At 42.9% G+C, this 27692-nt stretch overlaps 1 protein-coding gene across 1 annotated transcript in view; it reads right to left on the reverse strand.

Annotated features, from left to right (window-relative positions):
- LOC309641307 (uncharacterized protein) overlaps positions 1-27692 on the reverse strand; it is a gene marked incomplete at its 5' end in the record, with an annotated part of 80613 nt that overhangs the window by 46517 nt on the left and 6404 nt on the right. The window contains one exon of the mRNA XM_082421159.1: positions 11580-11790. Coding sequence (XP_082277285.1) covers positions 11580-11790 — 211 coding nt within the window. The remainder of the gene's footprint in view (positions 1-11579; positions 11791-27692) is intronic.

Here is a 27692-nt window from a genome sequence, read left to right on the forward strand (position 1 = left end):
ATATGTTGAAGCCTAACCCCCAATGTGATGGTATTTGGAGACGAGGCCTTTGGGAGGCGATTAGGATTAGATGAGGTCGTGAGGATGGGGATCCCACGGGATTAGAGCCATTATAAGAGGAGACACCAAGGAGTGTTCAATCTCCCCCTCTAGAGCGCACTCTCTCTCCCCCGTACTCCAACCCACACGCGCAGCCCCCCGCCATGTGAGGACACAGTGAGAAGGCGGTCATCTGCAACCCAGGAAGAGGGTTCCCACCAGAAACCGACTACACTGGCGCTCTGATGTAGGGCTTCCAGCCTCCAGGACAGTGAGACACAAACTTGTGTTTAAGCCACCCACGCTATCAGTCTATGGTATTTTGTTCTGGCACCCTGAGCAGACCAGGACAGTGCATAGAGCTCTTTCTATATTTCAGGTTACTTTCTTATCACAGAGCCCCAGAGGCCACTCTGTTTTTAGGGTTCTCAGTGCACTACGATTTCATCGTTTCCTCTGGTGTGTTGTTCAGTGGTTTCACCATGAACTTCCCACCATTGCCATTCAGTTCTTTGGCAGCTTAGAAACTACCCACCCCGAGCTCTACCTGAGCAGGAGTTTCACTGCTTTTCGCCCAGTGCGTCCCCAACATTCCTCTCCATTTCTACGCAAAAGGAACCCCACTAGCTCTGCTCACTGCAATCACCACTAGGGGTGAATTTGACCACAGCAGTGAGGGGTGGTGGAAACAGCCTTCTCATACATGGCTGGTGGAAGAGCAAATTGATACAAAATGGAAACTGTTGTCAAAACAACAGATGTACTTCATCTTTGACCCTTTAATTCCACTTCTAAAAATTTATCCTGTAGATGTATTCACACCTATACAAAGTGATGGTGGATTTTTTTTTGTAACACAGGATTAGAAACAACCTAAGTGTCTGGTGTCTTAGTCCGTGGGGGCTGGTATGACAAAATACCATAGACTGGGTGGCTTATAAACAACCTGAATTTATTCCTCACATTTCTGGAGGCTGGACGTCCAAGATCAAGGCATCAGCAAATTTGATGTCTCGTGTAGGCCAAATTCCGGTTCATAGAGGGCCGTCTTCTTGCTGTGACCTCACCTGGTGGAAGGGGAGAGGGATCTCTGTGGAGTCTTTTTTATAAACACATTAATCCCATTCATGAGGGCTCCACCCTCATAACTTAAATCACTGCTCAAATGCCTAGATCCTAGTATCATCACACTGGGCATTAGGATACAGCATATGAATTTGGGGGGACACAAACATTCGGTGCATAGCATCCAGCAAGAGGGGACTGGTTAAATAAATTATGAAACATCCAAAAAATGGAATGCTCGACCTCCATAAAAAGAATGAGCAAGCTGTTATGTGCTGATATGCACAATCTCCAAGATAATTTTTAAGTATCGTAAGCCAGAGCAAGGTACATAGCCACATGAATAGCATACTACCATTCTGTTTTTTTTAAAAAAAGAAGGAAAAAGGAAAGAGAAGAAGAATCTATGTAAGTACTTGCTTGTAAATACAGATAATCTCTCTGTAAGGATATACAAACCAAGAAGTAACAATAGTTGTTTCCAGTGAGGGATTAGGGAAGCAGAGACAGAGGTGGGAGCGATTTTTGCTGCATATATCTTTTCATACCTCTTGATCTTTGAATCATGAATGCAAACCATATTTAAAAAGAGCCTCTTTTTAAAAAGTTGAATCACGGGTAAGTCATGGTGAAGGGAGACAGAGCTGGGAGAAAAAGAAGGAGAGAAAGCAGCTGTTGCATGAATTTGCTATTATTGTTGATACCTAGGGAGGAAATTAGGCCACAAAAGAATACATATGACTGTCTGAAGAAGTGTGCAAATTCAACAGACACACCGTCTTTTTATCATCACATGACTTCTTCCATTTGTGATGTGTTCAGAATGGCAGGTGGGAGTGGCCTGGAGTCAGGGAGAAAAGTGACCCCTCATTATTCAAGGGGGACATGAAATTCCTCGAGGGCTTTAGGTTATGGGAGAGACTATGGTAACTAGTCTTCACGGACAGGTGGAGGAAGGCTTATTTCTAAGAGGATGTCTGTGAAGAGGCTGCAGTCAGAAGTCGGGAGGGAAAACAAGTCAGGGAAAGAACAAAAAAGGAAAGAAAAGAAAAATGATTAGAAACCTACTACTTCTGGGACTTCCCTGGTGGCACGGTGGTTAAGACTCCATGCTCCAAATGCAGGGGGCCCGGGTTTGATCCCTGGTCGGGGAACTAGATCCCACATGCATGCCGCAACTAAGAGTTCACATGCCACAACTAAGGAGCCCATCTGCCACAACTAAAGAGCCCACCTGCTACAACTAAGACCTGGAGCAACCAAATAAATAAATCAATAAATATATATTTTTAAAAAAACCTACTACCAGTTATAAGATAAATAAGTACTAGGGATGTAATGTATATGATAAATATAATTAACACTGCTGCATTTAGATATGACAGTTTTTAAGAGAGTACATCCTAAGAGTTCTCAACACAAGGAAAAAAAATTTTTTTCTATTTCTTTAATTTTGTATCTATGATGATGGACGTTCTCTAAACTTGTGATAATCATTTCATGATGGATGTAAGTCAAATCATTATGCTGTACGCCTTAAACTTATACAGTGCTGCATGTCAATTATAACTCAGAAAAATGGAAGAAAATAAAAGGAAGGCTTCCCTGAGGCAATTGCAGATATTTAGATTAGCCTGATTCAAAGTTACCTATAAGCAGAAACCAGGTCTTATAAGTCTTGTGAACTACCTTCACCAGGGCCACCCCTAGGGTGTGTGAGACCATAGGTGACTATTTTTGTGGGGTCCCTATCTAAATAAACAATTTGATTTAAAAAAAAAACAAAAACAAAACCCCCAAACCTATTCTGGGCCAGGCACTGTACTTAACAGTGGAATCTATGAGTTTTGCCAACATCTAGGCCCCCATTCTTCTGGTAACAGTGCCCCGATTTTCCTTAAGCATCCCCTTTGTTAGTCTATATCAAGGTTTTCCAACTTTGGCACTATTGTCATTTGGGCCGGGGTAACTCTTTGTGGTGATGGGTTGCCCTGTGCATTGTAGGATGTTTAGCAACATCCTGGCCTCTGCCCATGAGCTATCAGTAGCATCCCTGTCCCCCAGTTATAACAACCAAAAATTAGTCCAGACATTGCCAAATGTCCCCTGGGGATCAAAAATCATCCCCCGGCCCATTGAGAAGTACTGTTGTGAACTGCCTATGGGGTCACGTGGTAAGAAACTGTGGGTGACCTCTAGGAGCTGAGAGTGGCACAGATGGAAAGGAAATTAGGACCTCAGTCCTACAACTGCAAGGAACTGAATTTGCAACAAGAATGAGCTTGGAAGCAGATTTTTCTACTGAGCCTCCAGATGAGAGCTCGGCCTGGCTGATCCCTGGATGTCAGTCTGTGAGATAATACATGGGATGTGGCTGTACGCTGCTGGGTTTGTGGGGATTCGTTGTGCAGCAATAGGGACCCTAAGTACCATGAGATATATCTATATCTTTATAATAATTTCCCCCACTCCTTTTTTCCCTTAAGCCATATCAAATAGATTTGTTATTTGCAACTAAAAATGTCCTAAGTAAAAAATTACCTCGTAAACCTACTGAATCAGACAATTGTATTGATCTGTACATTTCACTACTTATAAATTTTACCTAAATTAAAAAAAAAAACACAGGAAAAAATTATCTCATAGTGTTGCCATGAGGCATAAATGAGATAATGTACATATAGTTCTGTGTTAGATACAAGTGGCTATAACTTAAACTGGGTTAAGTGAAAAAAGGAATGTACAGGCTCACAGAACTGAAAAATCTAGGGGTACGTCTATGTATTAGTTCTCCATTGTTGTGTTTCCTTTCTTTTTAAAGCTGAATGACATTCCATTTTATGTATGTGTCATATTTTGTTTATCCAGTCATCTGTCAGTGGACGTGTGGGTTGCTTCCACCTATTGGCTGTTGTGGATAATTCTGCTGTGAACATGGGTGTGCAAATATCTTCCTGCTTTCATTTTTTTTGGATTATATACCAGAAGTGGGATTGCTGAGTCATAGGAGGTTCTATTTTTTTTAATTTTTTTAGGAAACGCCATACTGTTTTCCATCAAAAGTTCATCATTTCACATTCCCACCAACAGTGCACAAGGTTTGCAATTCCTCCACATCCTCACCAACACTTATTTTCTGTTTTTTTTTCCACACTAAGTTTTATTTTATTTTTAAAAAACACAGTGGATGCAGCATGGAGAATGGATTGGAGGGGTTCCAGGGTTAATGCCTACGGGCCTGGAATTGGCCTGAGATGAGCTGCCAACGTGGAAGATGTACCTGCATAGCATTGGCCTCTGGTCAAGATATTGTGTTGCTTCGTAATCATGGACCCAAGGTAAGTTTCAGGGAGATTCGTGCCAGCATTGTTTATTGATAATTGTGAGACGGGTGATTTGCACCTGGTCTCAGTGAGACCCCCTTGAAGGGGCTCACCATTGGGGTGGATACATTGCAAGAATATCCCATGTGACAGGATAAGAAGCCTGGCTATACTCCATTTTGGACACTGATTCCAAGGTGTTCAGTGTACATGTTGGTGGTTCCTGACCTAAAGGCAAAACTGTGTCCATTCAGCAAAGCAGAAAGAGAACGACTCGTGTGTACATCTGGCCTTTCTGGACCCTTTGTTGTGAAGCACACTTTGCCTGCTTCCTATGCATAACCTTCCTTTAATGCTGCTGCTATACTTTAGCCCTTTCTGCAACGTCGTCATTTTGGGTCCTGTTAGGTTTCTTTAGGAATCAACCCCTGCTGACTGCCACCATTACTGCAAGGGGGGAATGACTGGTTCTGTGGTATCCCCGTGTCTAATATAGTGCCTGGCGGACAATATGCATTTATTGTCAGTATTTGTTGAGTCGTCCAGGCTGGAGCTGCTGAGGAGTGCGGAGTGGGGACGGAAGTCCCACTATCCAGCTCCTCTGCTCCCCCCTGGGTCACACGGACTGCTCGTCGGTGCCTCGCCCAGAAGAGCTGCTCAGTACACATTTCTCAAATGAGCAAGTAAATGAAAGAAAAAAAACAAATGTTCTCTTTACTTGGACACGGCAATGATCTCAAGGTGCTACAGAGCAAAACAAAGGAAGGTCAATGAGCAAGCCACATAGAGCTCGTCCTTCTCCACGCCTCCTGGACACTCCTTTCTAATGACAGCTTCTCATGAACCCTTTTAGATAAGCTGTCCTCAAATGAGAGGGTCCAGCTGATTTTATTCTGTGGGCATTTCACCCGTGCTCCTCTCTTAACATCACCCCAGGGATTCACCAGCCTTTTTGAACTGCCAACAATGGTTTAAAAGCAGATATTTTTGTACTAGCTGATTCTTGTCAATCCTGCCTCTTTTACAGTTTCTTGTTCCAAAAATAGCCTGTAATTTTGCTTTGCCCTAAGAACCTCTGAAGAAGGATTCTCCATTTGAAAAAATAAAAATAAAATAAAAGGCATTGAAGCCCTGTATACAGAGAGATCTTAACGTGCCATCATTTCTTGGGCTTCTTTCTTTTATCTTCCTTAAGCACCAACTGGCTCCCCAAAAATGTGTGAGGCCTTTCTCAAGTTCTGTATTATTTCTATTCAGCAGCCATGAAATACCTTTTGTACTTGAGATGGACTTTGACAGAAGGATCTAGGAGCAAGTGTTCATTTTAGGTTTTTCTGAACATTAATAAGAACAAACTTGATGGTTCCTGGAAATCACTGGGGGGGTGGGGAAAGGTGGACATGCCCGTGGCTTTAGTACTTGGAAAAGGAGCAACAGGCTTCTCAATCCAGACATTTTAAAGTAGACACACAGAAAACATATGCGACAATAAAAGTGCTAATAATCCAAAAGAGGACTAAGCCAAAAAAGCTTATCTTGGGCAAAAGAATGCGTTTTGGTATTTACATTAGCAAATGGGTTGCCTGATTTCTTGTATACCTAGACAAGAACAAAGCTGCTCTGACCCAAGACTCTGCTCTGACTCAGAGAAACTGACCCAAGAAGGGCTAGAGAGACCCATAGTTTCCTCATGCAAAGACTCTGCCTCCTACCCCATGCTGTGAGAGCAGTGCCTTCCTTTTCATGTCCAATCCACACCTTCTCTGAGTAAAGTTGAGATAATAATGAAGCATTTTTGTTTAAAAAATAAAGTAGTTGGGGACTTTTTCAGGTACAACTGGAATAAACACCAGAATAAGTAGATTAAATGAAAAGACAATTCATTGACACATGGAAAGGAGAGTCTGCTGGCTTCAGGCACAGCTTGATCCAGGAGCTCAAATGATGTTATCAGGACTCTGTTTCTGTTAAACAGGACTTCTCTACTAGAGATCATAGTGATCACTGGCAGCTCAGGCATATCCTACCAGCTTAGCATCCTCAGAGGAAGGAGAGCATTTTCTCAAATCCTGTTGGCAGCAAAGTCCCAAGGAAGGTTTTGAATGGTATCATTTGGGTCATGTGCCCAATCCTGAGCCATTCATTTTGTCTGAGGGCATGGAGTCCCTTGGGAAATGGATATGAGCAAACCCACTCGAACTACATGGGGCACGTTTCCCTACAGGGATGAAGAATGCTGTTTCTAGAAGAGGGAAGGGATGCCAGGCAGACAATCACAACAGCTATGCCCCACAAAAGGTCTTTCAGAGTAACTTACCCAGCAGAACAGAGAGGCAGAAGGAAGGAAGAGGCCAGGGGTGGGGTGCCAACTATGGAACATGATTTTTTTCATTTCTAATTTCTTGTTTTCCTCCTTCCTTCATTTGTTTCATTCAACAAAACTTCTTGCTTGCTGGAAACAGCAGGAGCTGGGATTGCAGGCTTACAACACCATGTACGAGGGTTTTTATAGAGATGTGAACAATGGAGACTGGACAGACTTCCTGAGAATGTAATTTTGAGTCAGGTCTGAGCAGTGAGAAGGAGGGAGATCACTAGAGGAGGGAGGAGAGGTGAAGAAATGCCAGGTAAAGGAGACAGCTGGCATCAAATTATGGCATTCTGGCAGGGTAGGCACATTCATTCAACACTGGAACATTCCCCGCGGCTGGGGCAGGGGCTGCATGGGAGGAAGGGGGGCCAGTGATGAGAGAGGAGCTGGGAGAGGGACCTCAGGGCAGATTGTGAAATGCCTTGAACCTCACGCCAAGATGTTTGGACTTGATCTTCTCTCTACGTTTTGGGGAGGTCTTTAACCCTAGAATTAAATTTTCAAATATTTTTATGATGATATCTCTGGCAGCTGACAAGAAGGTGAGGTGGGATTGGGCAAGACGGCTGGCAAGGAGTCCAGTTTTGAGGCTAAGTTGGGAATTGTGGCCAGAAGTGACAAAGACCCCTAAGGCAGTGGTAGAGGAAGGGTGGGATTCTGGAGGCACAGCTCAGGTAGAATCCATGGGATTTGGTTTTGCCACAGATTGGGGAAGAACTGATTAACAGAAGAGGTATATGGAGACAAGAGTTGGAAGTAAGGAGCTACTGCCCTCCCCTGGCAAATTATTGCCAGAATGAATCATCCATTAAGAGATAGGAATGTTCACTGTATTCTCAGAACAGAAGATGCTTGTTTCTGGGACACGTCAGTCAGGAGGTATGGGTTGCATTCGTGTAGATTTTCATTTCATTCACTTCTCCAGAAATATTTATTAGGTCCTGTTACGTGCCCAGTCCTGTGCTAGATGCTGGGTACAGACTGGGAAGTGAAACAGACACCCTTCCTGTCATCATGGAGCTTTCTATACACTGTACTGGAGGGAAGGACAACAAACAAATGTATGTATAATTAACATGTACAAACTGTGTTAAATGTATGAAGACAATCAGTTCCAGGTGCAATGAAAAGAAATGAAGGGAGCAGAGAACCTCCTAAGATGGATGGTCAAGATGAGGCTCGATTCCGAGTGGGACCATCCACATCCCCTTTCATCCGGGGAGGGCATTTCTAGCCAAGTAGATGTCAAACTAACGAAAATTTTGATATGTTGATAAATTTCATTTTGAGTTCAAAGTCACTCTTTTCTCCAAGTATCTTGCAGTTTTAAATGCACTCTGAGTAACTTGCTTTACTTATCCTCAAGTTTTATGAGTATAACTCATTTAGTATTTTAAAATTTGCAATATGATTCTCCATATTTGCTGACTGGTTTATGTGATATCGCTGGGGTAGATTGTTAAAACAATGGCTCCCACTCTATCACCCGTTCCTGTATGCAATCTCTTAGGTAGGCCCCTCCCACACTGACATGTGGTGTGGCCATGTGACTTGCTTTGACCAATGGAATATTAGGAGACATAAAACAAGCAGAGAATTAAAAAGTGCTTGAACATTGGGCTTGCCCTTTCTTCTCCCTGAGAATGACATGTGAGGAAGCCTGAGCTAGCCTCCTGGAGGATGAGTATCCCAGCTGAGTCCTCCTAGGTCAATGAGCTCTCAACCAGTCTACAAGCTGACTGTCACCACAGGAGTGACGCTAGACAACCAGCAGAAAAATCTATCTAGCTGAGCTCACTCCAAATTACTAGGCCCAAAGAAATTTTGAGCAAATTAAAGGATTGTTGTTTTAAGCCACTAAATTTTAGGGGCTTCTTATGCAGCGATAGATAACTGATATGCTGTAATCTTCAAACAACTTAATTATTAGTTTGTAAACAAGCAAACTTAAAAGCAGCAAAGATAAATGACCCTCCTAAGATCTCATCATAGTTTGGGGGTGGATCTGAATTCTTACTTTACATCCTAGACCTTATTCTAAAGACCACTTCATTTCTGCAACTTCCAGTATCTCTCGGAAAATACCCAAACCTAAACCCACTAATGAATCATGGTTCCCCAACTTCCCAGTTTTCTTAGCAGGTATCTCAAAGTGATATTAAGATACCGGGCTTTGGGCTTCCCTGGTGGCACGGTGGTTGAGAATCTGCCTGCCAATGCAGGGGACACGGGTTCGAGCCCTGGTCTGGGAAGATCCCACATGCCGCGGAGCAACTAGGCCCGTGAGCCACAATCACTGAGCCTGCGCGTCTGGAGCCTGTGCTCCGCAACAAGAGAGGCCACGACAGTGAGAGGCCCGCTCACTGCGATGAAGAGTAGCCCCCGCTTGCCACAACTAGAGAAAGCCCTCACACAGAAACGAAGACCCAACACAGCCATAAATAAATAAATAAATTAAAAAAAAAAAAAAGATACCGGGCTTTAATTTAATTTAAGTGATTAAGAACCAAGATTATATATAATTGCATGAATAAACAGAACTAAACTGATCATTTTCAAAATAGCCACATAACCTTGTAATCAAAACTCATAACCATCTGTGAAATATTCTTTCTGTCATTCTAAACAACAAACGAATTAAGAGGAAATAAAAGGACATTTTACTCAACTTGTTAAAAAGAAATTATTGTGACTTTTTTTCATTGTGCTTAGAGAAGAAACATACTTTTCCAGTTCTTTGAAATATTAAAACAATAACTAAACCTAAAGTGGTGTAATCTAACACATATGTTCTGAATCCTTACAGATAGGAAATAATTTGTTCCCTAGGACATAAGAGAAACTCACATCTCTTTAATGTTTTGTGTACTTTTTTTTCAACTTGAGAATCACTTTCAACTTTTTAATAATAACGACTTGAAGATGTTGAGTGACTTGCCCAAGATTACAGATTATAAATCATAGAGATGGAATCAAATATTTTTCTTTTTGATGCCAAGTCCCATTCTCTTAACTGCCCTAACTAAAATAATAATAACTATTATTGTACAAGTAATATGGTCACTTTCTTCTTCCTAACAGAAGGAATTTTTTTTGCAGTTTCCCATCCTCCCCCCAGTAGCCACATTCTTCTGGGGAGGTGGGCACTAGACCATCTTGAGGGTGTGGTCCTGATTGGTCTATCTTTAAGTCAATCATAGTGGTCTCAGCTGGTTTACACAAGGACATGTGATCCCTGTGACACAAAGGGAAAGTCTGCTGGGGCATTTGTTCTTAAAAAGAGAGAATGCTTGTGACTGTCATGAGAATGACTTCTCAGCTCTCCAGCTGCAGGGACCGTAATTAACAGTCTCTGAGCACCTGAGGCCACGCTTCCCAGGGCAGCTTCCAGCCAAGAATGGAGTGTGGCAGTGGTGGAGTGTGACATGGGACTCCTGTGTCAGGTGACTTTGATCAGCGGTAACTTCGGCTAGGTGCCTCTGGACTTCTCTGTTAGGGATGTTAAGTTTGGATGTTTCTCCTGAAACTACCGCACCTATCCCACATGAGCGGAGCTGTCTGAGAACAAAGCCTGCTCCCGGAGAATGGCAAAGCAGAAAGATGGAAAGAACCTGGGTCTCCAATGATGTTTTGAGCTGCTAGGTTAATCAATCCCAGGTTCCCCCTAAATTTCCTTATTGTGTGAACCGCTGAGTTGAGGTTTTCTTTATTTGCAGCAGAAAGCATTGTCATGGATACAATTATTCTCCAACCCCACTTCCTAGAAGAAACCTCTAATAACATTTTACTATGAACTTTTCCAATACATTTACAAACATATATATCATTTTGCAACTTGCTTTATTTTGTAGTCATCAATATGTTACGTACGTCCTTCCACATCGGTACCTATAGATCTACCTCTCTCTTTCTCACAGCCGCACAGAATTCTATATGGGGATGTGCCCTCATCAATCTGCTTCTATCCATGATCATTCACGGTGTGCCCTTTTTCTGAGTCAAAAGACTTGAGAGCCACTGGCAGAGCCTTCCTTAGAGGTCAAATTACTATGTTCTGTTCCTCTTTCCATCCCAGAAACGGGAACACTTTCAACACAGGGGGAAATATACTTTTAAATGTACACCAAAGGCAGCCTGAGCAAATAAATCAGACTTAGGAACCAGAGAGGGCAGACGTTTTGTAGAAGACGAGACCTCCCAGCGAGGCCTGGTCACAGAGACGCAGCCTGAGACTGCTTGCGGAAGAGGGCAAGAGTATTCCAGATTATTCTAGCCACTTCCTCGCTCCTCCACTCCACCGGCCTCGCCTCCTTCTCGGCCCTCTGGTGCGCCAGGTTCTGGGGGCCGCGAGGGAGGCGGGGAGCGAGTGGGCTCATGCGGACGAATCATCCTGCAGGAACAGGCTCGGCTACTTACGCTGGGCTCGGTGGGATCGAAGACACCTGCTCCGCCCGACCCAGCCTGGCCAGCTTCCACAGCCCTTTCCCGGCAGGTGTCCGGCCCCGCCCCCTAAACAGGCAGACCCCGCCCCTAAACAGCCAGACCCCGCCCCCAGCCCTACCCACAGCCTGGCTCCACCCACTGCCACCGCCGGCCCCGGCCCCGTCCCTGCCCGCTGCTGGGACTTCTGGCTCTGGCGTCCACCTCTCCCCTTACTCTGTATGGGATTGTTTTGAGTCTGCAAGCAGCAAACCAAAACAACACAGAAAGTGTCCACTCTAAGGTGCTGTTTTTGTTAGGGCCAAACAATGTGTTTCACCTAACGAGATCCTCCACCTTACCTTCTGAGAGGTGGAGTGGTCCTCAAATCCCAAGCCCATCGCAAAAGTCTCACGGTGAGGGCAGAACTCCGCACCATGATCCTCACAGGAACTTCTTCTGGCGGAAACTGCACTTCCTCGCCTTTCCAGGAAACTTCCCACGTTCAGCCGGCTGATTTCAATCACTCTATCGACCTCAAACTGGCCTGGCTTAGAGATGGATCTTATCCGGCTGGGAATATAAAAGCAGCGGGCTTGGCTTTTTTTGAGCTTTTGAAGCCCTGCCTACCTATTATAGCAAACATTAAAATAGCAACTAAGCACATCACACATTAAATATACTTTTTAAGTTTTTGCTATATATGTTATTCGATCAAGATGGAGAAAAGTGGGTATAATATGCCAATGTTTATATAAAAAGAGGGAGATACAAATCTGTATGTATATTTACTTATTTGGCAGAGAAAAGGACAATGGAAAAATATACCATTAAAGTGAACAGTTATCTATAGGTGAGAGGAAGAAACTGGAAAGAACAGAAATAAAAGCTAGACTTCGAAGGTACCTTGTTTTGTAGATTCAAGGAACCACATGATATTTTGTATAATTATAAAAATAAAATTAAATGACAAAAAGCATTATTTAACAGTGAAAGCAAAATGGAAGAAAAAAAAAAAGAAAGGAAGAAAGAAAGAAAAAGAAGTTAACTGTATATCCAGCTGTTAGTATAACCACATTGTGAAGAACTGAGACCAAAATAACAAACAACCCTCTGGGCAACACTGTAGGATGCTAGAGAACCAAGTCATTATTTTGAAAACTGGTAAATAAAAAGAAAGAATCAAGCATTTACCTTGCCTTTTTAATGCAAGCTATGCTTTGGGGTAACCAATTAATTGATGAGGGAACGTTTCTTTTTATAGTACTCCAACTGTTAAAAGAAGGAATGATAGAATAACACCATTTTACAACTTTGAAAGAATTAATGGTTCTAGGCAATGATCACCAGTGGTTGCAAATATCTCAAAAACAAATACAACCAGATATTGTGTGCCTCCTGATAGAGGTACCTCTGAAGGAGGCTTCCAAAAAAATTCCATCATAATCTAATCAAGTAACTTGATCTGACTACCAACTCAGGAAATATCAGGGAAAGGAGATGTGAAGTGACACTGCAAACTAGCAAAATCCAGACTATGGCGAACTCCACGGGACAAACAACCTGGTTTATTCAACAAGACAAATTGTCAGTAAGAAGAAAAAGAGATGGAGGGGAAAAGCTACAGATTAAGAGGCATTTAAGAGACATCATTCATTTGCATTGAATGGACTTTATTTGGATCTTGATTCAAACAAACTCTAAAAAAAATAATCAGTTCTATAAACAAGCACACATATTTGAACACTGGCTAGATATTTGATGGTATTAAATTTTTATTGTTTATTTTTGTTTGTGTTTATTTATATTTACCGGGCTTTGGGGTTATTTTTTGTGTTTCTGTGGTTATGTTTTTTAAAAGAGTCCTTATCTTTTAGAAATAAATGTTGAAATATTTACAAACAAAATGATAGAATGGATGTCTGGAATTTTTTTCAAAATAATCCTGGCTTGGGGGCAGGGCAATGGGTAGGGATGTAGATTGGCCATGAGTTGATCATGGCTGAAGCTGAGTGAAAGGTACATGGGGTTAATTATTACTATTTCCTTTACATTTGTATTTGCTTGAAAACTTCATTGCTAAAATGTTTTAAGAAATCCTTTGGAGGGGGCTTCCCTGGTGGCGCAGTGGTTGAGAATCTACCTGCTAATGCAGGGTACACGGGTTCGAGCCCTGGTCTGGGAGGATCCCACGTGCCGTGGAGCAACTGGGCCCGTGAGCTACAACTACTGAGCCTGCGCGTCTGGAGCCTGTGCTCCGCAACAAGAGAGGCCACGATAGTGAGAGGCCCGCGAACCGCGATGAAGAGTGGACCCCGCTTACCACAACTAGAGGAAGCCCTCGCACAGAAACGAAGACCCAACACAGCAAAAATAAATAAATAAATAAATAATTGAAGGTGCTAATAATTAAAAAAAAAAAAAATCCTTTGGAAAGGTTTCTTATCATTTTGCTTTTGAAATTACTTGAGTGTGAGTAACTCATTTAATTTGGCGACGACTTCTTAGAAATCAGTTCATATTTTAGAATTCTTTCCAAGTGAGAAAATAATGATAATAACAACAGTTAGTACACATCCTTAGAGTGTGCCAAGTACTCTTCTAAGTGTTTTGCTCATTTAATCTTTTCAACAGTCTTTGAGGTTAGTGGTATAACTAACCCCATCTTATATACAGGATTACAGAGGATGAGGAAACGGAAGCTCAGGGAGATTGTATTACTTGCCGGAAGTCACACAGGTAAATGAGGAGCCAGGATTTGACCACAGGCAATTTAGCTTCACAGTTCATACTTTTAACTACTATATTAATCTACGAATTATTTTCCAATATAAGGATATTTTTATGAATACTAGATTGAATAATGACGTTGACATAAGGATGCTTCACACACATTTAGTTAACCTTCATTAACTTACATTTTGAGATTTTTCTCTTTGTACTTCAGAGCAATACTTTCTTGCAAGAACCCAAATATTTTCATAAATCCCAAATATCTCACAGGCCCTATGCCTGGGGCCTCTCCTGCCCAGTGTATAAAACAACCTGAGATCTAGGGCAGAAAATTGATTGATTCTCAGGTGTTGCTTCAGCCTGATCCTCTCGTCCTGGTTTTGTCAACTTTCAACATCCCTCCCCATTGTCTCTATCTGCCTCCTTTGGTATATCTGCCACTCATCTTCTGGAGTGGATCCCAGTGTATTTTGATCCTTGATTCTGCCTTGAGCGGCTAGTATCAGTTTGCTCCTAAGGAATATGTTTTGGCTTTTCTGGCTCTCCCCAGCTAACAGGGTTGGTTGGCCACTTTTTGGTCAGAATTCACAGGCTCTGGGCCTAAGAAATGCATTGAGTTGGGCAGGGCACTCACCTCAAACTTTCTTCCCAATCCCCACTGATAGAGCTTAGTCTGTTCTAGAAAACTTTGAAAAGTTCTAGCCAATGGGATTCCTGGATCTAGCTTCTGTGTAGTGACCAACTAACTGGATGTGAGGATAGTTTAGCTAGTGGGCAATAAAAAAATAAAATAAAATAAAATAAAATACCTGCACACAGTCAGCCCATGAATTCCCCTAATACTGGATCCTCCAATACTGGTTATAGGACCCTGGGATCCCTCATGTTCTCAGTCATCTTACTGTGTGTCTTATTTTTCCACTTGAGTCTATTCTTTGCATTAATTTTAATATCACTTAATCTGCCCTGAATGTTTGGAGCTGGGAGGAAGGGACATAGTGTAATTTGCCCTGGGCCTGCTGGAGAGCTACTAGCTATGAACCCTCCCTAAAGATAACTCTGAACACAGGATAAGCATGTATGCATGCATGCCAAGAATGATTTAATAAGAAGCCTGCAATGTATCAAAAAATAAAAGAATAGGCATAGACTGACTCAAGGATCAAAAGAGCAGAACTTTGAACTTCCAAATCAATTTTTCCTCCAAAACAGATGTTTAAAAACCTTTATAGGCAGCAGACCTGAAGGATTTTGGTTTTGTGGTCTCATATACAAGAGATAGCCAACTCCAAAGGGTAAGGCTTGTTAGCATTGGTTCCATCCTTCCTTAGTGAATAAATAAAGTGCCACTTATTGAATTGCCTCTATTGGCCCCTGCATTGCCCCTATATTCTTTGAAGTTTCTGGAATCCAAGAGTTGGCCTGTTCCATCCTATATAGTTTAGGAAATTTTAAAGTGGCCCAAGGCAAATAAGACTCAGAGCCAGAAACACAGCCTGATATCACTGATAAGATAACAAGAAAAGGATGAGATAAATACATTATATTTAATCTTGGGAATGTTTATGTTGCTATTTGCATCATTCCAATTAAAAGAGTGATGTATACAAATGAAGTTTCCTACAGTTGTTGTGATGTGAAATAGTCCAGGATTGTGCTAGGCAAGGGTTTTCTGAGCAGGGTGGTGGTGTGGGGTGGTGAGGATGAGCTGAAATGGAGAACAAGGTATGACAGGTGTATGGGGTGGGCTGAGCCACCACCTTGTACAACTACAGGGGATGCCGCTCATTACCGTGTAAGTGAGTGGCGCTCCCTGGCGTTGTGCAGTGCACCACCTGTGCCCCAGGGGTCTAGGGGAGTGAGCGAGTAATGTCCTGGCAAACAGGACAACAGACAAGTAGTCCTTTCCCATTTGTCTACCCAGTGAGTGATGGCTTCGTTAAGTTTCAGAACTTGTTTCACTGTCCCTATCCTACCTGAAGCTTTCCTAACATTGCACACCGCCCTGGAGAGAGTTAACAGGATCACCTTCTATATTCCATTTTTCCCCTAAACACAATTTCTTCACTGAACGTACCACCCTGAAATTGTAAGAATTAGGTGCTGTCTCCCTTGCTAGATCATTTTTCTTTTTTTAAATAAATTTACTTATTTATTTATTTATTTTTGGCTGAGTTGGGTCTTCGTTGCTGCGCGCGGGCTTTCTCTAGTTGCGGCAAGCAGGGGCTACTCTTCATTGCAGTGCGAGGGCTTCTCACTGTGGTGGCTTCTCTTGTTGCAGAGCACGGGCACTAGGTAGTTGAGGCTCATGGGCTCTAGAGTGCAGGCTCAGTAGTTGCGGCACATGGGCTTAGTTGCTCTGCAGCATGTGGGATCTTCCCGGACCAGGGCTCAAACCCGTGTCCCCTGCATTGGCAGGCAGATTCTTAACCGTTGTGCCACCATGTAAGCCCGCTAGATCATTTTTTGAAGGCAGGAAACATTGTGTTTCATTCATATTTGTAATCCTATTGCCTGGCACCTAGTACGCACTCAGCAAATGTTTATTGAATTGCACCAAAAGCAAAGGATGGTTTCATCATCTCTTAAATTCAAATCTAGAGACAAGACAAGCATTTCCTGAAGTGTGGACCACAGAACAGTAGTCCTAGAGAAATGTTTTTCCTAAAAGGGTAAACGCTGCAACCAAATTATCCCGTCATGAAAATCGCAATGCATATTACATAATACAGGCTCTGTGAAGCCCTGCAATTTAAAAAAAAACTTTTTAACTTCGTTTTGAAAGCAGAATTTCCAAATTCATTTGAGCATGGGATCGTCCCCTTCTCCTTTGTGGTAACATAACATTTCTAAGGACACTTAAGAAACACTGCACCAGAGTATCTTTTTTTTCTTCTTTTTATTGAAGTATAGTTGATTTACAATGTGTGCCAATCTCTGCTGTACAGGAAAGACTCAGTTATATACATATATACATTCTTTTTTTATATTCTTTTCCATTATGGTTTATCACAGGATATTGTATATAATTCCCTGTGCTATACAGTAGGACCTTGTTGCTTATACCAGAGTCTCTTGATGTGTATAAGCCAAGCTCTATTCACATTTCTCAAATCCAAACTGGGAGCCTGCCTTTTTAGTTCGCCCCTGAAAAGAACTCATTTTATTTATTTATTCATTTACATATTCACTTAACTAACATATATGGAGTGTTTATGGCTCATATGCCAAGGATACCAAAAGATGTCCTAGCCTCCCAAGAATTCATGGTCAAGACAAGAAGACAGAGAGCTAAAAAGACTCTTACAGTACATACAACTCAATAGCTGTATGATAGAAATAGCCCCTGCTTCACACCACTCTGAGCCATTATTCACATTGAAGTCTAGATCAGCTGGGAGGGTATGGGGAGAATTCACCTGCCAGGGTGTCTCCACTGGGGTGAAGAACCAGTTGGTTTTTGTGACACTGTGACTTATAGTAAGAAATAGACATTTGGTCTTCCTAAAACCCTTAGAATTTCCTAATAAGAGGATAAAGGTGTCTTCATATTCACAACAAACCCCTTCAACTACACCTGAGTTTATGTCAGTGAGGCAACTTTTGGAAAGCTCCTAAGGCTAGGGGCTGGTTGCCAGGGGAACCAACCAGGTGTTTAGAGGGTTGGAACTCTCAGTCCTCCCCCCTCCACAGCCCCCACCTGCAGAGAGGGGAGATGGGGTGGAGATCAAGTTCAATCACCAATGGCCAATGATTCAATCAATCATGCTTCTGTAATGAAGCCTCCATTAACAACTCAAAAGGATGGGGTTCAAAGAGCTTCCGGGTGGGTGAACACTTGGAGATCTGGGGAGACTGGCACACTGGAGAGGGCATGGAAGCTCCGAGCTTCTTCCCACATACCTTGCCCTATGAATCTCTTCATTTGGCTATTCATCTGTTTCCTTTATAATATGCTTTATAATAAACTGGTAAACGTAAGTAAATGTTTCTGAGTTTTTTTCTGAGTTCTAGGAGCCACTGCAGAAAATTAATTGAACCTGAGGTGGGTGTCGTTGGACCCTCCAATCTCTAGCCAGTGGTCGGAAGCACAGGTGACAATCTGGACTTGTGATTGTGTCTTGAAGTGGGGTGGAGGAGGTGTATCTTGTAGTCCTGAGCCCTTAGCCTGTGGCATCTGACACTATTTCCAGGTAGATATTGTCAGAATTGAGTTGAACTGTAGGACACTCAGCTGGTGGTAGAAAATTTCTTTTTGGTGGTGGGGAAAAAAAACCCAACAACAAAGTTTTTCTTTTTCAGTCCATTGTGAATCGATACCTTTGCAAAACACATAAAAAATGTATTACTAAGGCAGTGTGATAGTGGCATAAAGACATAGATCAGCAGTCCAGAAAACAACCCTCAGGTTTATGGTTAATTGATTTTCAGCAAAGGTGCCAAGACCTTTGCTGAAAATCAATTAATTTAATGGGGAACTAGGACTCTTTTCTTTTCAACAAATGGTAGTGGAAAAACTGAATATTCACACATAAAAGAATGAAACTGGATTCCTTCCTTACACCGTGCACAAAAATTAACTCAAAATTGATTACAGACCTAAATGTAAAAGATATTCTTTGAAGAAAATATGAGAGCAAACTTTTGGAATCTTGGGTTAGCCAAAGCCTTCTTAAAGGATATAACACCAAAAGCACTAGAGACAAAAGAAAATATAGATAATTGTATTTTATTAAAACAGAAAACTTTTGTGCTTCAAAGAATACCACCAAGAACATGAAAAGACAACTCATAGAATGGGAGAGGATATTTGCAAAGCATACATCTCATAAGGGATTTAAAACCAGAATATATAAAGAACTATTGCAACGCAACCATAAAAAAAGATAAATAACCCAATTGAAAAATGGGCAAAGGGTCTGAATAGACGTTTTTCCAAAGGAGATATACAGATGGCCAAAGATGTGAGCAGGGTTTGTAAACCAATAGGAGACAGTGTGGTTCCCCCGGTGTCAGCAAGAACTGGAAACCATTAGCAATGAAGGAGCGAGATGGGAGGGAATAGTTTCAGAATCTATGGAGAGGAGCTGAAGGGAGAGGGCTGCCCAGACAGGACTGTGGCCTTTGATAGAGGGAGGCAGCAAATCCACTGCTTCCGGCGGGAAAGGAACCAGGGAAATAAATGCCCCAGACCCACTCTCTTCCTGCCTTTGATTTCTTCCCCCATTGGTCAAACTCAGAAGTAGAGCTCGAGCCCTCCAGGTGGAAGACAGGGGTGGAAACAGGGTTAGGCAGAGGCGAGTTTGTGATTTAGGGAGTAGGAGACAGAGGGAAAATCTATGCATTGGATGGACCTGGAAAGTCAAAATGAAAGAAAAACTAAGGTGAGTAGCAGAGCCGGAACAGGGAAGACGGGGGTGGGAACAGGATGTACTGTGGATTTAGAGGTGATATGGCTGCTCGCTGAGTACCAGGATGTTCTCTGCTGGGTGAAAACCAGGGGCGGCTCAGCTTGGAGCAGAAGTGGCCTAAAACTATTGCGCTGGTTCTCGACTTCTCTTCGGAGCATTGCCCTAGGCCAGAGGTCAGCACACTTATTCTCAGAGGGACAGATGGTAAATATTTTAAGTTTGGCATCACAGCTACTCAACCGACACCGCAGTGGGAAAGCAGCCTCAGACAATACATAGATGAATTGTGTGGCTGTGCTCCAGTACAACTTTATTTATAAACACCGCGGGCCTGCAAGCCATCGTTTGCCAACCCCTGCCCGAGACACTGAAGAATTTTTTCATCATTTTGCCTTCAGGTAAACTTTTTTTTTTTTAATTTTTAAATTTTTATTTATTTATTTATTTTTAAATTTTTTGGCTGTGTTGGGTCTTCGTTGCTGCGCACAGGCTTTCTCTAGTTGTGGCGAGCGGGGGCTACTCTTCGTTGTGGCGTGCGGGTTTCTCATTGTCGTGGCTTCTCTTGTTTCGGAGCTTAGGCTCTTGGTGCTCGGGCTCAGTAGTTATGGCATGCAGGCTCAGTAGTTGTGGCTTGTGGGCTCTAGAGAGCAGGCTCAGTAGTTGTGGCTCACGGGCCTACTTGCTCCACGGCATGTGGGATCTTCCCAGACCAGGGCTCGAACCCGTGTCCCCTGCATTAGCAGGCAGATTCTCAACCGCTGCGCCACTAGGGAAGTCTCTTCAGGTAGCCTTTTGATGCATCTGTTCAAATGGCCTTTCCCCAATTCTGGCTTCTGACAGATAAACACTCTGGACTTCTTTCAGTGTGCCAGGAATGAATGAGTCAGTAGATTCTGCCTTAATTCCTATAGATGTTCAAGAAAGGAAGCATGTGTAGCTGGCTGACCACTAACAAGGGACATGGGCAGGAATTTCCAGCTCCAATGTCTTCATTTCAAATATTTTCCTGAAAATATGTTAGGTTAAAGGAAGGTTTGCTTTTCATGCCAGGAAAATACTCTAGTCTGGTGAAATGAAGATTAAGCTTGGAAATCACACACACCTCAGTTTAAAGCCAGTCACTTACTAGCTGTTTGACCTTGCTGAACTACCTTTCTCATCTGTAGAATGAAGGTATTCCTGACCTGATAGGTAGCAATAGTTATTATTATTATGAGGAGTTACAAAATATGTTCCTATTTAGAGCTTTTTTCTCTCTTGCTCTTTTCTGCTGCCCTCTTGAAGAATATTGGTTCTTAAAGTTTGTTCCCAAACTACAGGTTTTTCACTTGGGTTCTCTAAATGCTCCTTGGGCAAAGCCAGAATAGATCCCAGACAATTTATAAATTGATGGAGACACTTTTTTTTTTTTTCATGGACAGGCATTTTATTTTAAATATAACAGTGTGTACACATCAATCCCAAACTCCCAATTTATCTCTCCCCTCCACCCTTCCCCGCCATGCAACCATAAGTTCGTTCTCTAAGTCTGTGAGTCTATTGGAGACCCTTTGTTTGCAAGCAATAGAAACCGAATTCAAACTAATGTAAGGGGAAAAAAAGAAAGGTGGGGTAATTTATTGGATACTGGAATTTTTCTCAGAAGAAGCATAACAATTCAGCCTCAGGAAAGCATGGATTTCAGTAACTGAACTCATATTCTCTCTCTCTCTCTCTCTCTCCCCTTTTGTCTGCATTTCTTTTCCTGTGTGGACAAGTATTTTCTTTAAATTTATTTATGTATTTATTTATTTTTGGCTGTGTTGGGTCTTCGTTGCTGTGCGCGGGCTTTCTCTAGTTGCGGCAAGCAGGGGCTACTCTTCGTTGTGGTGCCCGGGCTTCTCATTGCGGTGGCTTCTCTTGTTGTGGAGCACGGGCTCTAGGCATGCGGGCTTCAGTAGTTGTGGCATGTGTGCTCAGTAGTTTTGGCTCGTGGGCTCTAGAGCACAGGCTCAGTAGTTGTGGCCCATGGGCTTAGTTGCTCCGTGGCATGTGGGATCTTCCCGGACCAGGGCTCGAACCCGTGTCCCCTGCCTTGGCAGGCAGACTCTCAACCACGGCGCCACCAGGGAAGCCCCTGAACGAGTATTTTCTATACTTCAAGGTAGGTGCCTGTTGAGAACTCTCAGTCACATCACAGCTTCGCCACCTAAGAGGAAAGGAAAGTTCTTTGCTTCTTCTTCCCCTAGAGCTGTATTTTAAAACCCCATGAAAGGGTCCTGTCTGTCCTGACTTGGCTTGCGAGCCCATTCCTCGAGCTAATTGCCGTGGCTGTGGAGGTGAGCTACTATGATCCGCTGAGCTTGTGTCAAGTATGCACAGCATCTGATTGGCCGCACCCACTCGGACCACATGGCTGGAGTGGGGGAAGAGCACGTGTCTCCAGAGAAGAAGAGTGATGTTACCTGAAGAGGCATGGAAAGGTGTGCTGGGCAGAGAGATGCGTGCTATATTCACCAGCCATGTCTGCTCTATTAACCATATCAACATGGCAATTTTTCTAAGTGCCTGCCATGATTACAGTGCTAAGATCTTTACAGTGAGCTACAGGACATATGTGAGCACATGACTCCCACCCTATTGCTGGGGGCGGGTGGATGGGGGCGGGTATCTGTTAGAGGACTGGGCTGTGAACAGGACATCTGGGATCAGTTTAGTGTAAGGTATAAGGTAAGAGAGTCTACCTAATAGTTTTCCAAATGATCATGCTAGACCCATTAAAGTTCGATTCTAGTGTCATACATTTCTTTTTCAGTTGAAAATTTAAAAAATGGAAGTCCAGTTCACGTCTCCCTTTTTTGACTCCTCTAGCTGTGTTTCTCTGTACTTCCCCTCTTCCCTGGCTCTCTCCTGGATACTATGTCTCCCTAATTATAAGCTTTGTAATGATTTCTTTTGCATGCATATCACCTGGGGTGGTAGAGAGGTGGATGTTTGTATTAATTCAGATGAAAGAAGATGACAAGCAGTATCACAGTGAGCAAAATTAACCTCCCTTTTGTGGTTAGTACGTCTGGGAACCATACTAGGCACAGGACGTGTTACTCAAGACTTAACTTCAAGGGACAAAAACCCAGCTAGTACCAAGTGAAGTAAGTCAGACAAATATTATGATATCACGTATATGAGGAATCTATAAAATACTACGAATGAACTTATTTACAAGACAGAAGCAGACTCACAGACATAGAGAACAAGCTTATGGCTACCAAAGGGGAAGGGGGGCGTCGGGAGGGATAAGTTGGGAGTATGGGATTAACAGATGCACACTACCATACATAAAATACGTAAACACCAAGGATTTACTGTACAGCACAGGGAACTATATTCAATATCTTATAATAAAACTATAATGGAAAAGAATCAGGAAAAAAAAGAATGTGGATATATACACATATATGTATAATCAAATCACTTTGCTGTACACCTGAAACTAACACAATATTTTAAATCAACTATATTTCAATGAAAAAAAGAAGTAAAGTAAATTTAAAGAAGAAAAAAAGAACCAGCTAGTACTAAGTTGATGACTAGTAGTAAGTTGACAAAAAGTTAGACAAAATGGAGAATGAGAAACTAGAACCCTGCAGAGACCCTCCCCTGCTTCTCTGCATGTGTGCTGGCTTTCTCCGCAGGGCTGGGGGCCAGGAAGTTGCCAGGCCAGCTCCTCCCAGCTTGACACCAGACAGAGGCAGACACTTGCTCTCCTGGTGTCAAGTTTACAAGCCTGGGTAAGGGTTCTTACTTGGGATAGGTTGGAGGTTGAACCAGCATCAGTTGCCAAAACCGAGACCTGTCAGGCAGGTCACATAAAGGGAAGGGATAGCCTGGTAGAAGCCAGGGGTTGGTGGGGCCTGGAGCAAGTGAAAGAAGCCATCACCCCCAAATGACTTAAATTCCTACCTTCCCACTCCAAACTTTGAATAAGTGAAATAAAAATATGTGTGCTGGGGACTTCCCTGGTGGCGCAGTGGTTAAGAATCCGCCTGCCAGTGCAGGGGACACGGGTTTGAGCCCTGGTCCGGGAAGATCCCACATGCTGCGGAGCAACTAAGCCCGTGAGCCACAACTACTGAGCCAGCGCTCTAGAGCCCATGAGCCGCAACTACTGAGCCCGCGCGCCACAACTACTGAAGCCCGTGCGCCTAGAGCCCATGCTCCGCAGCAAGAGAAGCCACTGCAATGAGAAGCCTGTGCACCACAACGAAAGTAGCCCCCGCTCGCTGCAACTAGAGAAAGCCAGTGCGCAGCAACGAAGACCCAATGCAGCCAAAAATGAATAAATAAAATAAATAAATTTATTTAAAAAAATATATGTGTGCTGCCTCCAAAGGACACACTGGCTGGGGAGGAGTTTGCAACCTTTGAGTTAGAAGGCCTCAAGAATGTCTTAGCAATTGCGCAAATCAATCTGTGACTTTGATCATAAGCAAACCAAAGTGGGAGGAATCTTTCCAGCCAGGAAAACACTATTTCCTAGAAGGATAATGAAGGCGGGGATGTGCCAGGTTGGGAGAAGCTGCAAAGCATCCTTCCCTTTACATTTCATAAAACTCAGTGACGGGCTTCCCTGGTGGCGCAGTGGTTGGGAGTCTGCCTGCTAAGGCAGGGGACACGGGTTCGCGCCCTGGTCTGGGAGGATCCCACATGCCGCGGAGCAACTAGACCCGTGAGCCACAACTACTGAGCCTGCACGTCTGGAGCCTGTGCTCCGCAACAAGAGAGGCCACGATAGTGAGAGGCCCGTGCACCGCGATGAAGAGTGGCCCCCGCTTGCCGCAACTAGAGAAAGCCCTAGCACAGAAACGAAGACCCAACATAGCAATCAAGCAATCAATCAATAAATAAAACTTTAAAAAAAAAAAAAAAACTCAGTGACTTCCCAGAGTGAGGTCATAAATGCCTTTAAAAAAAAAATTTTATCGCTCTAGGTTCAGAAAATTCAGTCATGTAAGTTCAGTCTATGCTTATAGTTTTGTATCCTTTGGTTGGATTGGGTTCTCACTGGACTCAGTCAGGGTCAAGTCAAAGGCATTGTGGTGGAAGGGTTTCTGACTCTGAGGCAGGGGAAGTTCAAGGGCCAGGAGTCAGGTCATAGTAACCTGCACAAAGGCGGCCCATTAGCTTTGTCCAGGCGCTTGTTGGAGGTGAGGGAGTTGGGGCTGGGGCGGGGCGGGGGGGTGGTCACTCATTTGAGAATTTGTTCATTTAGTAAACTTTCATTCAGCTTTGAGCCAGGCACTGTTCTAGGGTACGGTGATGAACAAGATGGACGTGGTCCAACTCTCACAGAATCTACATTCCAGAGGAGGATGTGCTTTAGTGAACAAGATGGATATCACTCTAAGGCTTGGACTTGGAGGATCAGGAAGGCTTCCTGGAGGGGGTGATATCTAAATTCTGGAGGATATGTAAGCAGCAGCCAGGCAAATGGCAATGGGTGAGAGGTCAGTGGCCCAAACTTCCCAGGTGGAATTAACTATTATGCAAACCAAGAACGTGCTTAGGGACCAGCAAAGCAAGGATATCAGAAAATGAGGGGGAACATTTTTTTTGGAAAGAATTTGACATTGAAAAACATATTAAAGTGCCCATTTTGGAGAAAGCAAAAACTCTGTGGGACTGCCATCCACGTATTTTTCAGTGAAGTCTCCTTTTTATTTTGAATTAGATGCGGGAGACATGGCGTCATAATCTTTTTGGTGCTTAGGGCCACTGAAGGTTCTCAGGAGCTGTCCTGGACCAAGAGGTGGGAGGGAGGTCTGTGGCCTCCCATTTCTTCCCTTCCAGGTACCTCCCTCAGCTGGTCCTTCCCCTCCAGGGCTCAGCCTGCCTCCTCACACCTCTCTTGTAGAACCATTCCCTAGCGTGCCTATTAAAATTCACTGCCTTCTTATTCCTTCCCCCCTGCACCTCTAATCCACAGCGACATGGGTGTTAATGATCACATAGCATATAAATTACTCCTGTAACTGAGTAAACTAGATAACATTTAAAGATGTCCTGATTCCACTGTAATAAAGAATATTAATAACCGTCAATGACTAAGTACTCATAGTCATTCTTTTTTTTTTTTTTTTTAACATCTTTATTGAAGTATAATTGCCTTACAATGGTGTGTTAGCTTCTGCTTTATAACAAAGTGAATCAGTTATACATATACAATATGTTCCCATTTCTCTTCCCTCTTGCATCTCCCTCCCTCCCACCCTCCCCATCCCATCCCTCTAGGTGGTCACAAAGCACCGAGCTGATCTCCCTGTGCTATGCGGCTGCTTCCCACTAGTTATCTATTTTAAATTTGGTAGTGTATATATGTCCATGACACTCTCTTACCCTGTCACATCTCACCCCATCCCCTCCCCATATCCTCAAGTCCATTCTCTAGTAGGTCTGTGTCTTTATTCCCGTCTTGCCACTAGGTTCTTCATGGCCTTTTTTTTTTTTTTTTTTCCCTTAGATTCTGTATATATGTGTTAGCATACTGTATTTGTTTTTCTCTTTCTGACTTACTTCACTCTGTATGACAGACTCTAACTCCATCCACCTCATTACAAATACCTCCATTTCATTTCTTTTTATGGCTGAGTAATATTCCATTGTATATATGTGCCACATCTTCTTTATCCATTCATCTGTCGATGGACATTTAGATTGCTTCCATGTCCTGGCTATTGTAAATAGAGCTGCAATGAACATTTTGGTACATGACTCTTTTTGACCTATGGTTTTCTCAGGGTATATGCCCAGTAGTGGGATTGCTGGGTCGTATGGTAGTTCTATTTGTAGTTTTTTAAGGAACCTCCATACTGTTCTCCATAGTGGCTGTATCAATTTACATTCCCACCAACAGTGCAAGAGTGTTCCCTTTCCTCCACACCCTCTCCAGCATTTATTGTTTCTAGATTTTTTGATGATGGCCATTCTGACCGGTGTGAGATGATATCTCATTGTAGTTTTGATTTGCATTTCTCTAATGATTAATGATGTTGAGCATTCTTTCATGTGTCTGTAGGCCATCTGTATATCTTCTTTGGAGAAATGTCTATTTAGGTCTTCGGCCCATTTTTGGATTGGGTTGTTCGTTTTTTTGTTATTGAGCTACTCATAGTCATTCTTAATTTTGATTTCTTTTTCAGTTTTCCCCCATCTCAATAATTAGAACAACAATAATGGCTAACAATTTTGGCCGTTATTCAACAGCTCTCTTGTTGAAGAGAGTGGCCACCAGCTGAGTGACCTTGGAGGCACAGGCTACATAATCTCTGTGTGCCCCCATCACCTTATCTGCAGAGTGATGCTTTTCCTCATCCATTTTGGAGATAAGAGTCTAACTCTTAAGGTTGTTGCGAGGCATGAGTTAGTATAAATTTAGAGTCTGCCTACAACATAGTTTCTCCCCAATTTTTTCTACTACTAACGGAGCTCTTCCGAATTGCTTATTACCTAATTATTATATTATTACCTGCATCACAAATTATTTCCTTAAGATACATTTATGGACTAGAAGGGTAAGAACATCTTAAAGGCTGCTAATGCACACTGACTAACTGCTTTCTAGAAAGCGTCCCATCACTGCTGTGTGGGAACACCCATCTCACCACATCTTCATCTTTGTTGTGAAGTTTGTAGCTTATTTGATAGGTTTCTCCTTCCTTTGATTTTTTTTTTAGAATAAATTTATTTATTTTTGGCTGTGTTGGGTCTTTGTTGCTGTGCGCGGGCTTTCTCTAGTTACGGCGAGCGGGGGCTACTCTTCGTTGCGGTGCCCGGGCTTCTCATTGCGGTGGCTTCTCTTGTTGCGGAGCACGGGCTCTAGGCGCGCAGTCTTCAGTAGTTGTGTCACTCAGGCTCAGTAGTTGTGGCTCGCGGGCTCTAGAGCGCAGGCTCAGTAGTTGTGGCGCATGGGCTTAGTTGCTCCGTGGCATGTGGGTTCTTCCCGGACCAGGGCTCAAACCCGTGTCCCCTGCATTGGCAGGTGGATTCTTAACCACTGCGCCACCAGGGAAGTCCCTCTTTCCTTTGATTTGAGGGTAAAGCTTTTTTAATAAACCCCACATGTTTATTAGCCATTTGTATTTTTTCTTTTATGAGTTTTCTATTTTATGTCCTTTGCTCATCTTTCAGTTGGAGATGTGTTTTTTTCTTATCAATTTGTATGTGCTTCATACATAAAGATATTAACAATGAGTAGGATTTTTTAAATAACAGTTTTATTGTGATATCATTTACCTACCATACTATTCAACCATTTAAAGTGTACAATTCGAGGAACTTCCCTTATGGTCCAGT

Source organism: Balaenoptera physalus (assembly GCF_965194825.1).
Source record: "Balaenoptera physalus genome assembly, chromosome: 13".
NCBI classification, from domain to species: Eukaryota; Metazoa; Chordata; class Mammalia; order Artiodactyla; family Balaenopteridae; genus Balaenoptera; species Balaenoptera physalus.